Source organism: Perna viridis, chromosome 5, assembly GCF_037379345.1.
Source record: "Perna viridis isolate PV_CMFRI_1.1 ecotype Kerala chromosome 5, ASM3737934v1, whole genome shotgun sequence".
NCBI lineage: Eukaryota > Metazoa > Mollusca > Bivalvia > Mytilida > Mytilidae > Perna > Perna viridis.
In genome coordinates, this window is record NC_142449.1 from 10,894,001 (window position 1) to 10,906,196 (window position 12,196).

The 12,196-nt window shown below is 33.0% G+C and overlaps 1 protein-coding gene across 3 annotated transcripts in view; it reads right to left on the bottom strand.

The window, feature by feature from the left end:
* LOC148616006 (proprotein convertase subtilisin/kexin type 7-like) overlaps positions 1–9,434 on the bottom strand; it is a 24,030-nt gene extending 14,596 nt beyond the window's left edge. The window contains exons 1-7 of one of the 3 annotated variants that reach the window (XM_088582616.1): positions 9,359–9,434; positions 5,299–5,856; positions 4,903–5,005; positions 4,554–4,655; positions 2,504–2,599; positions 1,493–1,583; positions 1,104–1,158 (exon numbers count right to left, since the gene is read on the bottom strand). In XM_088582616.1, coding sequence (XP_088438742.1) covers positions 1,104–1,158; positions 1,493–1,583; positions 2,504–2,599; positions 4,554–4,655; positions 4,903–5,005; positions 5,299–5,853 — 1,002 coding nt within the window. In that variant the 5' untranslated portion in view covers positions 5,854–5,856; positions 9,359–9,434. Of the gene's footprint in view, positions 1–1,103; positions 1,159–1,492; positions 1,584–2,503; positions 2,600–4,553; positions 4,656–4,902; positions 5,006–5,298; positions 5,857–6,688; positions 6,754–9,333 lie in introns of those variants that run through there. The other 2 variants (XM_088582617.1, XM_088582618.1) reach the window with 2 other exon arrangements.
* Between the last annotated feature and the right edge of the window lie 2,762 nt (positions 9,435–12,196).

Here is a 12,196-nt window from a genome sequence, read left to right on the forward strand (position 1 = left end):
CACCAAACTTTCATAAATGTTGGTGAAAGTGTTTTTGAGTTATTGTCAGAAAACATGAAAATCCCCCCTTTTTTAAGTAAAAAAATTGATAACACGGAAACGAAAAATCTTAAATTTATAAAAATGGAAAGGGAGCTTAGGTCAATAGATATGAACAATTCATCAAAGTTTCATTAAAGTTGGTGAAAACGTTTTTTGAGTTATTGTCCGAAGTGTGGACGACAGATGGGCGGACGGACAGACAGCGGTATACCATAACACATCCCATCTTTGACCGGCATATAAGGCTTAAATGGTCTCTGAACGAAAATCGACCTTATCTATAGAAAAAACATAAAATGAATAATAATGAACATAAAATACAATGACAACCACTGGACTACAGGTTCCTGAGTTGGGATAGGCACATAAGGTATGTGTAGATTAAAACATGTTTCTAAGTGCTCAACCCTTCCCCTTACCTGGGATAGTGGTGGGAAAATATAACAATAAAACAAACTATAAAAATCAGTTGAATTCGTATTGAACTATTGGGATCATTAACAGAATACAAACACTTCAACAAAGAGGACAAAAGACAACAAGCTGTATCTATCTCGAAAGAGCACTCCTGTTTTTGTGTAAGCTAGTTCAAAATAAAAAAGCAACTGATAAGCCCACCCTGTTTACTAAAACAAAAATACCAATAAAAATACATCCTAAAGGATTTAGTGAAAACTATATGTGAAATGGAAACATCCAAATCCAGGAAATGACATTTAAAACTGTCCTTATAAGCTTTATTTATTAGAAGTCAAAACCTTAGGGTAAATTTCAACAGTGTATTTAAAAAAGTTAGGATTTTTCTCGGCAAAAATATCACCAAGAAGTAGGTGTGTAAGAGGCCTGATTTTTGTCATCACTTATTTGGACCTCAAGCCAACGCTATTTTATGATAAGTGGTTGTGAATTGTAGCTGATATAAAGTGGAAAAAATATGTTTAACTTGGATGGACAGCCCAACAGGGGAAAACAATACCTCCCTCTCCTTTAAAGTGGGGTATTATAGTAATAACTATTAAAAATAAAAACAGATACAACTTCTATGTTTACAGTTAACTTACAGCAGCTAAGAAATGAGGTCCATCAACAGTTTTCCCATCATCATCTGGTCCCCAACTACAAGTTGACAAACCTATTACTTTTAATTGTCATACTGTAATGCTGATTCATTAAAGTTTTAACTTTTAGTTGGAAACAAGCACATACTTGATATAGAGAATAAGTGCCTGCACATGCACATGCATGCACACACACGCACGCACTCACTCACTCACTCACTTAGTTCTTTCCTATCAAGAACTCTCAAATACACATTATAAGAATAGTTTATTTGTTAAAATATGAAACAGTATACGTATAGACTGAAACTTGATTGTAGACAATGATAAAAAAAATCAAGCATTCCTTCAAAACCACCAATTACCTTTGACATTTATTAAAATGAACTCACCTACAACTGTATATATCATTAATCTGAAGTTTAGCATTAAATCCTTTTGCCTCTAAGCTGTCAGTCATTGGTCCATCTAGAATCCTTATACCTAAATATAAATTGTAATAAAGGAAGGTGATATCATGGCAACAACAAAGAATCTAAGTGTCCCCGCCACCACACACATCCTAGAAAAAGTACCAACACTGACAGATTTTTGTGAAAATCAATCCCATCCAAGTATTTATGATTGCCAATACTGAATTTATTGTCGGAGAAATTAAAGTTGAAGGTTTGCTTAATATTGCTGGTATCATGCATAGATAAATCTGACCATTTCTGATAGTTCATCTTTAATAAATGGCTTTGATGGTCTTAGATGAACAATTTGAGATGAGGCAAATATTTCACTGTATGCATTCTTTAAATAAATCTAGTACTGATTCTGATCTTAGATTTATTTAAAAGGATGCATACATTTCATACAAAATGGAACAAATTTAGTACAATAGTCTATGGAATACGTGCCATACAACTGAGCAATCTTCTAATAACGTGAAGCAGGTTTATAGAAAATGTAAACAGACCCAAACCATGGTATTTTGAATAACCTGTTCAAAAATTAAAGAACATTCCTTACATTTCTAATGGGTTCAAATCCAAATACATGTATTAAGAATTTCTTCATGATCAAAATGTTAATTTGTTTGAGATTATTTGAATCAAGTAATATGGACCCATCACTGTTAATGATGTCACAGTGCCAAAGCAAGTTACTGTCAAAGTTCTTTAATTCTTGGATACCAATTTTTGTGGACAAGGGAAGAAACAGAAGTTTGTGGATTGCTGAATTTATAGTTCCGAGGTTTCAGTATCCACATCAAAATCTCTTTTTCGTTGGGAACCAAATTTCGTGGATTAGCCTCCAAACCATGAAAATTGGTACCCCATGATAGTACTTTCACAGTATACAAAATAACTTGGTTTGCTCAAGAATCAAACAATCAGAAAATTCCAAAAATTTAATACCAGACACTTTGGCATTATAAGCCACACCCACAGCACAGTAACTATTAGCAACAGCAGCAATTTCTCCTGCACATCGTGTACCATGATGGTTGCTCTCTGAAAAAAAAATAAGAAAGACAGTAACATAACTTTTCTACCTGTGGTATTGGCACAATCACTATACTGACCACCAATCCATACACCCTCACATAAGATAACAAGGATGTGTATAATTGTTCATATGGAAATAGGTTAATTGTATACCCATATAAAGTCAGTGTGCTCATATTTCAGTGTTGATAATCAGATGTGTATAATAAGTGCAAGCACTGATTTTAACTACCACAGCACACTTAACTACCTTTAAAGCTCAAAATAGCGATAAACATGGATAGAGCATTCTTTTCCGGACAATAATTGATAATTTTACTGTAGAAAATAGTTCTACACACAATAACTGGAATGAGATATTGCTATGTATTTAGAAAAAATTAAGCTGTTCTATTATGACAGATACACGTACATCTATACATGTATATGACGAGTGGTAGGCTTGAAAGGTCTTGTCACATGGCATTTGTGCTAGGTTAGTAAGGTTTTGTCACATGGCATTGTGCAAGGCTAAGTAAGGTTTTGTCACATGGCATTGTGCTAGGCTTGTAAGGTTTTGTCACCTGGCATTGTGCTGTGCTTTTAAGGTTTTGTCACATGGCATTGTGCTGTGCTTTTACAGTTTTGTCATATTGCATTGGTGCTAGGTTTGTAATGTTTTGTCACATGGCATTGTGCTAGGTTTGAAAGGTATTGTCACATGGCATTTGTGCTAGGCGTTTAAGGTTTTGTCACATGACATTTTAGCTAGGCTTGTAAAGTTTTGTCACATGACCATACATGTGAACCTATCGGCAGTAGTTCAATTCTACCGGAATTAGAACCAGCCTACCGTTCTACCGTTTAAACAGAAAATCTACCGCTTTCTGAACATTATACCGTATACCGTAAACAAATTATGGACGCCATTTTTTTATTTACTGAACGAAAAAACCTGAGAGGATTGAAAAACGACATTTCCGATTGATCTCGGGTAGACAGGTGAACATGTTAGTTAGGGTCATAAACAGTAGTTTAGAGTCTTAGTGGTTATCGATGAGATGTAATTCAAAAAGGTGCGATGATTATATAACAATAGGAGATGACAATTATCCAAAGTTTTAGTTACACACTCTAAAATGATTAAACTAGTATTTATTAGCGACGATTGGGACGCATTGTGTAAATATTGATGTGGGACATTTGATCTTTTGATGGTTATGGAAACAATGAAATTGACTCAAAGTATGGCTTGTTTTTTTATCCAAGTCAATAGAAGAACTATGTGAATTTTTCAATTTGGAGCACTCTCATGATCATCAACTGTTAAAATACCGAAACTCAATACATTTTTGTAGTTCATTTTCAGCACCTCCTGCCAGGAAGGCAAAGTACTATTCCAAATTCAATGCTGCATGGAAGTCAAAGTGGTGCCAAGCCAGTAATGACTATATACAATTAAATCATTTTGATGCATATTAATGCAATAGTAGCAATTGCACGCAGTGACAATTTTTAAATGAAAATTCTTTCATTAATAGTAGCTATTTAGTAATGATGACACTTTTAAATAGAAAGTTATTCATGTTTATGCTGTTCTTGCTATATAAATATCATCATTAATAAATAAAATCATTAAAATGTCCAAGTGTTACTCCATCAAAAGGGTTATTCTAACTATTCAAATATAGTATTCAGCATTTTATCTCATGGAAAGAGACTTAATACAAGGTTTTCCATAAGTTTCACATATATCCAATTCATTACGCCGCAAAAAAAAAAAAACCTCCAGTTTTCAAACTAAATCTCCAGTTTTGAAGGAATGACTTTATCACATGTATGCATGACATTGTGCCAGATTTGTAAGGTTTTGTCATATGGTATTTGTGCTAGGGTTGTAAATATTTCATTTTATAAGAATAAATGTCAAACATAATTATGGATGAGAAACAAAATTCTCGCATGTTTAAATAAGAAATACCTTTTAAGTCATTAGGCATAGGATTATCATCATTAGAATTAAGGTCAATACTCCCTTCAGCATTATAGTTCTCACTGATGTCAGGGCTTGTCCATTCTAACCCTACAAAACCATAAAAGTGGTTGTGTTAAAGATTACACAAAGTGAGTACCAATCAATAAGACAGACAAACAGACGCATGGATGGAGGGGCAGAGTGGAGCAGCTACTACACTTACTGATGTACCATCACCATTGGTGACAAAGGTAAAGACACTGGATGGATATCATGCACAAAAGTTTTTTTGAAGGACGTTTAATCATTATTTTAAAGAGTCCCCAAAATTAAGTTTGTTTAAGTCAGAACATACCATCATCAACAACGGATACCGTGACACCAGCTCCAGTGATATTGTATTCCCATACACCTGTCACATTTATATCCATACCCTGCCTTGTATTTACATGGTTTTTCTACAAATATAAGATGGAAATTTAATAAGTTAATATGCGAGTTCTAAAACCTACAAGTTACTGCGTGCATTATTTTTGTGATTTTGCAAAAATCCTGCATTTATTTTCAGTTTAATTATATATTAATTATATATTTGATACTGCAAGTTAAATTATCATGCCAACAGATAACATTATTCATCAAATTTTTTTTAACCGCAGTACAATGAAACAATTCTTCATTTAGCAAAGCAAGATCAATTTGTAGTCTCTGAATTGTCGACCAATTTACATATACAATAAATTATGTTTACCAAATGCCATTGTTGTGGATAAACTGGATCATTGAAATGTACACTTCGTTTCCCTCTGGAGAACACCTTCTCCCTGTGGAACCATAACACATTTGGATGATTGTCAAGTTTAGATTCATTCTCTTCAGCAATATTTCTCTTCAGTTTGCTAGGGTTGATAGAGCCAGAAGATTCAAGATAACCCAAAGTATAATTTACTGACGGATGCCCCAACAAATAAATATGCTTTAGTTCTCCTACATGTCCAAGAAAGACTAAGTTACAATCTGATGCCACTTGGTGGACCAGAGCACGGTCATTTTGAGTTTCAATTTCATTTCCAGCAAAATAATTTCCAATTGTGTAAACATCATCACCATGATCATGACTGTGTACAGGAAGTGGTATTAGATGAGAGATATTGTGTTTAATTTGTACAGTCCACAGCAATGAATCTGTTTTATAATTGGAATGGGGAGCAAACACTATTTCTTTCTTCCTGGTCAAAACTTGAGAAGACAAACAGCAAAGGTACTGTAGTAGAATCAAGAGTAAAGACTTGTACCCATTATGCATATCCTGCAAGAAATAAAATAAAAAATAATAAAACAGGAAATCTGTGAGCGATGACTCACTAGTAATACCACAGCCCTGCTTTCAATCACAATATCAGGAACATAAAGTCCTTGTCACCTTGATGACTATTGTGCTGTACTTGCTTCATGAGAGACCTTTTTTTTTTAAAAAGTGTCAGTCTCCTAAGAATCAGTCAGTGGGTGAAATATGGAAATATGGTATAAAAAAGACCATCACTTTGAAAATTTAATTTGACTTTCTGCACCACCAGAATCAAAGGAAGATTTTCCATATCATTTTGGTAAATTGAGTTATAATTTTATTGAAATACACTGAAAATGAACATTTCAAGGGTAGATGACTGTCAAAAACAACATTTTTCTGTGGTTAAAAACAGGATAGGCATTTTTTTTATACATTTTAGACTATAACTTTAATTTAAGCACTTTTATTCTTCTTTAGAAATCATTTAAAATTTTGAAATCCATTCATGGCATGAAGTCTAATTTGTTGAAAAGGGAACCTAATACTTTTGCTAGGTATTCTTGCAATTTAAGGCCATTGCCTAAAAATCATGGACTTTATACTCTAGTAACTGGTCACTCCTGACTAAGTCTATATAATATGTGAAAATAACAGTGTCTCCCAAGTCTTTATACTGGTTAAACTTAAAGCCTGTAAGATTTACATTTGACAAATGCATACTGGGGGAAGAAAAATTATTCAGGATTTTAGTTATATTAGTTATAAAATTGATAATGACAAGTTATGGTGAAAATACAGAGGAAGGGTGAGTTCTCAAAACACTAAATTATGATAAAATGTCAAAATTTACCTGTAAAAATCAATCAATAGTTACTTTGTGTTTATCAGTAATTGCCACAGGGACATTTAATGAAATTGGTCAACTTCTACCTGTTAATTAAGTATTTCAAAATCATTATTATGTAATAAAAATTATATTATTTTAAAGAAACATTATTAACCTTTTAATTGATGATAAATTCATACATTTAACAAACAGGAAGACATAATACTGGAAGAAAATGATCAAATCATGAATGACCAAACACAAGTAGCCACAGAATTTAACAACTTCTTTATAAATATGGAAAATGATATAGGATCAGAGTTAGTTATCAATGAAGAAGAACACCCAAGCATAACAAAAATAAAAAAAGATACTGAACCGTTAAAATTTACAGAAATTGAGTGTACTTTTGTAGAAAACAGATAGATAGATTTAATGTTAAGGAAGCAACAGGCATACAAATTACATCCCCAAATTGCTTAAACCTGCTAAACGAACCATTGCTCAACCTATCACAGTTTTGATAAATAAAATTAAAAGTTTAACAACTTCTAAATTTAAAAAAACTAAAGAGGCCCATGTTGTGCCATGCTATAAGAAAAACAATGCCCTAGATAAGTCTAATTATAGACCTGTAAGTATTCTTCCCTATATTTTCAAATTCTTTGAAAAGGCCATAGATGTACAATTGATAGAATTTTTAAATCATATTTTCCATCCCTATCTTTCAGCTTTTCGGGCTGGCTAAGGTTGTCAAACCTCATTATTGAAAATAGTGGAAGACTGGAAAAAAGCATTGGATGATAATAAATTTATAGCTGCAATTTTAATAGATTTAAGAGTAATCAAGGGAACGAAGGTTATAGCGGTAATCAAAAGAATTCAATCCAGGAACAAAGACCAGACATGGAAAACAGACACACACAACAAAGAACACAAAGCAACTAAAATCATACACACAAAGCAGCAAAAGTAAATGAGCAACTCCGACTCCACTAAAAACTGGGAGCATGGACCAGGTGTATCGGTAGGGTAAGCGTTCTGTTTTTTAGAAACACCCGCTGAGTTGCTCATTAAAAGTCAAGTCCGGGGTAAACAAAAGAGAAAAGGAAAGGAAAGCATTTGATTGCCTTCCACATAATCTTCTGTTAGATAAAATAAAATCATATGGTGTTTCAGATGAAGCTCTTAATCTTCTCCAAGATTATCTGTCAAACAGAAAGCAGTGTATTAAACTAGGATCCTCATTTAGTAAGTGGAAGAAAATTTATAAAGTGGTGCCAAATGGGTAAATTCTAGCCCTGGTATTATTCAACATTGTTCTAAATGATATATTCTTTTTCATTTAGGATTCTTCTCTGTATAACTATGCTGATGACAATACTCTTTCTTATGCTGGATACAATCTTGATGAAGTCAAAACTAAATTGGAGTCAGACAGCTTAAAATTGATAGATTGGTGTGCAATGAGTCAGATGAAAGCCAACCCTGATAAATTTCAGGCACTTGTCACTGGCCAAAAAACTTATTATAAAAACATTTCTTTTGATCTTGGTGATAATATTATAAAATGTGAGGATGAAGTAAAACTTTTGGGAGTAACAGTAGATTATCAGTTAAAATTTCATACTCATATAGCGATCATTTGCAAAAAGGCCTCAAAACAGTTAAATGTTTTAAAAAAAGATAGGGAAATACTTAAATAAACTGGGAAGGTTAACAATTTACCACTCTTTTATTTTGTCCAATTGTAATTATCCTGTCACTTGGCACTTTTGTAGTGAGGCTAATACTAATAAAGTGGAAAAAAATTCAAGAAAGGGCCCTTAAATTCATCTATAATGACTATACTAGCTCATATAAAGAGCTTTTGCCTTATATGTTGACTGATAATTTATGTATGTCTGCATGAAAAAGACTAGATAGATGCCACGTATTGTATCGATTTTAAAGGCTACCAGGAGCTTATGTTGTATTGTTTTTTTTTTTAAATATCGATGTTGAATAAAGCTTTTGTATGTATGTATGACTAAATGGTTAACACCTTACTGGGGTATAGTTTAGGAAAATGAAAATTTAGACATAGGTAGTCATTTAGTTATCATTTTATTGTTATTCAAAGCACACTTATAAAAAATAGCCATTTTCTCTTTCATTTGATATCAATTACATAAGAGCAATAGTTTTCACAAACATTCAATGACAAATCATGCTTTATCAACCTGTAAAAAAAGTGAATTTTTTGCTTATTTGTCTAAAGGACCTAATTTAAAAATGGAAAATATTTATATTCCTCTTTTTTTAAGCAAATAAAAAATATATACTCTCCAATCTTGTACCTTTAATTGGGGACATCACTCATCAAAATCCACCCAGTGATTTGTACAAACACCCTCACTGGGCCTTTGCAAACTTACCCTACTTTTAACACAGAAATTTGAGAAAATTGGCTAATAAACAGCCAAACAGTAACAGCAATGTACTATATAGTTTATTTCAAGTAACTTCTCCCCTAATATACACTCCCTGCAAGAAATGTATCGAAAATGCCCGTCCTGTCTTGACTTTGGTCAGTTTGGACCAACCCCATATTTCCAACATTTTTTGAAAATTTTCTGAGCTAATTCAGTGAATGCTCTACCCTCTGCTTCTAGATTAAATCTCATTACCTTATTATTCTCTTTCTTTACTTACTTGTGAGAAAGAAAACTAAAAAGAATATTGACTTTTCCAACCGGAAGTTGTTTTCTTGTCATATTCAATGTCAATCTAATGCTTCATCTAGCCTAAGACCAAATTTATATTCATAGCTCAACGAACAAAAAACTTGGCCAATCATGCGGACCGAGATAGTAACTCCGATTGGAAACCGACACCAATTTTTACCTTTTACAAATAAAATGAATTAGTAAATAGTTACAGTAACTTTACAAACAGGGAGTTGAGATAAAAAAAGATTTGAAAAAGTATCGACACTGGCTTGGTTTAATCACCATTTTAAGTATGTATACAATTCATTCATTTTGCATCTTACAATCAATTTCAGTTGTATATCCACAATACAGAATGTAGCTACTGTGATACTTTTTTGTTTTTTTAGTGGAGACAATTAACTTGTGGCCAAAATGTATTCAATAAAACTACCTAGGTATTTTAATTCAACCTGGCAATTTCCTGTTTTGAAAGTTAATAACTAGACTTCTGTACACTCTGATACTCTGTTGATGAGTAAACTCGATGATTATGAGACTCCATTAAATGTATTCACTGATTTATCCCATGATGGGATAAAATAGTGGATACATTTTATGTGCACTGCGTTGTATCCCAAGAGAGGGGCGAACTCTAAATGTTATCGATAAACAATTACAGGTATATGTCCATACGTATTGGCCTGGTCAAAGAAAATAAAAATACAAGACATACTATTTTTATGTACCCCCAAAATACCACACTTTGAAAAACATCAAAACAATACCAGATGTAAAATATATCCCAAAACTACACTTGAATACCAGGTCATATCCCGGCAGAAAAAAAAACGAAATGTTCCTGCTTAATATTGTGTCAATGTCAGAGGAGATTTGTAACGATGGCGATCGCTAAACATCAAGAGGATGTATATGTTACATTGTACCATTCTCCGTTTTCTCCTATAAAACATGATATAGGTTGTGCCCTTATTGTATGACTTATGGTGTACCGTGATTCTCGACCTTGAATGGGATGAATTTGGATTGATTTTACATACGATGGGGACATTACTTTTTGTAGGTCTAAACTGGTTTGTCAGTTAATTGCTAGTAGTCCTTACTTTGTACGTAAAACTTGTGTAATTTATATTCAGTTTCTTATTTCCGTAGTAATAAATGATTATAGGTCAGCTGCAGCCTGTCCTGTGGCATAACTCTTTCGCTGTACCTGTGAGGTCAGCTGCAGCCTGTCCTGTGGTATATAACTCTTTCTCTGTTGGGGTTTTTGTCTCTTTGACAAATACACCACACCTGCTCTTGTTATATAAGTTATTATATTAATACCAGCCGTTTTCAAATTCTTCTTACCCAAAGCAAAGAATTTTAACCACCGAAAAACACATTTTTTTCTATCCCCCTAAAATGTCATGATTTTTTCGCAACCCAAATAAATACAAAAAAAAAAAAAAAATGACTGCCAAAAATAGCTCGAGCCTATGTATGGCAAACATTTCTTATCACCCCGCCCCGTCCCGTGATTGTACTTTCTACAAGTTTTGAAAAAAGCTCAAATAGTTGCTCAGTCCAAAACGAGACTTGGAAGATTTTTACAGCATCGCCCGCACACAACTTGCAACAGGGGCTATTCCTTACTTGCGGAGCTCGGGATGCAGCCATATTTTATCCTGTTTTTGCAGAGTTACCTATCGTAAGAGCAGGTGTTATTTCGAAGTCTCTCTTATCGATGTTCGGACTCGGGTGCAGAAAAAAGAGGTAATTGGAATGAAAATGGAATCCCTAGCAGACAAACACAACGGTGTTTCTAAAATTTACAGGGTGTTTCATTTTGTTGGTAGGTTACATAAGGATGATTTTCATTTGTATCCCGGGTAAAGAAAATTTATGGCAGGGTCAGTAGAACGAGAAATTCCCTTTTGACTTTCGAGATTTTGTAAAGTATCGTCGATATCGGATGGAAAACCTTACGTGTTCCGAATAGACACCTGCTCCAAAGGGAGATAAATGTTGACAAAATGTTGGTCCGCAAGTCGGGAATGCATCGATATAGCTACTTGCACGTGTAAGGTGACATAAAAAACAAAAAAAACCCAAAAAACAAAACAAAACAAAACAAAACAAAACAAAACAACAAACAAACAAACAAACAAACAAAAAACAATTCGAAAAAGAAGTATGTTACTCTTATTTTTTTTTCAATTATAAAAGTTTTTTTCTCGGAATTACATTTCATGCCATCGTGCATATTGTTGAAAGGGTGTTTGTCTTATGTCATTTAAATGTCATTTAAATTTCTTTCAACTGTACTCCGTTTTAATCTGTCTAAAAAGGACGTATTAACAGGATTTTAAAAGTTAAAAATCAGTGCTTGTCGTTGATATTAATTGTTACGAGTTTCCTTCTGTTATCAAAATCATAACACAATGAAAAATAAAATATATTTTTCCATTTCTGTGTACGAATGAAACATTCCGATGACTAATTAACTGAAGCAAAGAAATTAAAATCATAATGTCAATTAATTGTAGCGTTTCCTTCTTGTCAAAAAAATTACATTGCTGTTCATCATATATGGAATATTTTCTTTGGTTATTAGCTTAGTATCAAATTCTAAACATTTTGGTGACCTTGAATCATACTTAATAAAAAAAAATGTCCTCGTAATCAAATTATTAAAAGAATATTATATTAATTAAAATTCGACCGTATTTTTTGTTTAACTTGAAAGATCTTCATCGATAGCATTAAAAAATGTTTTACTTTTTTTAACCTGGTTGCCTCAATTTTTATACCGGAAATAGGCTGGTAGACTGGTTTCTCT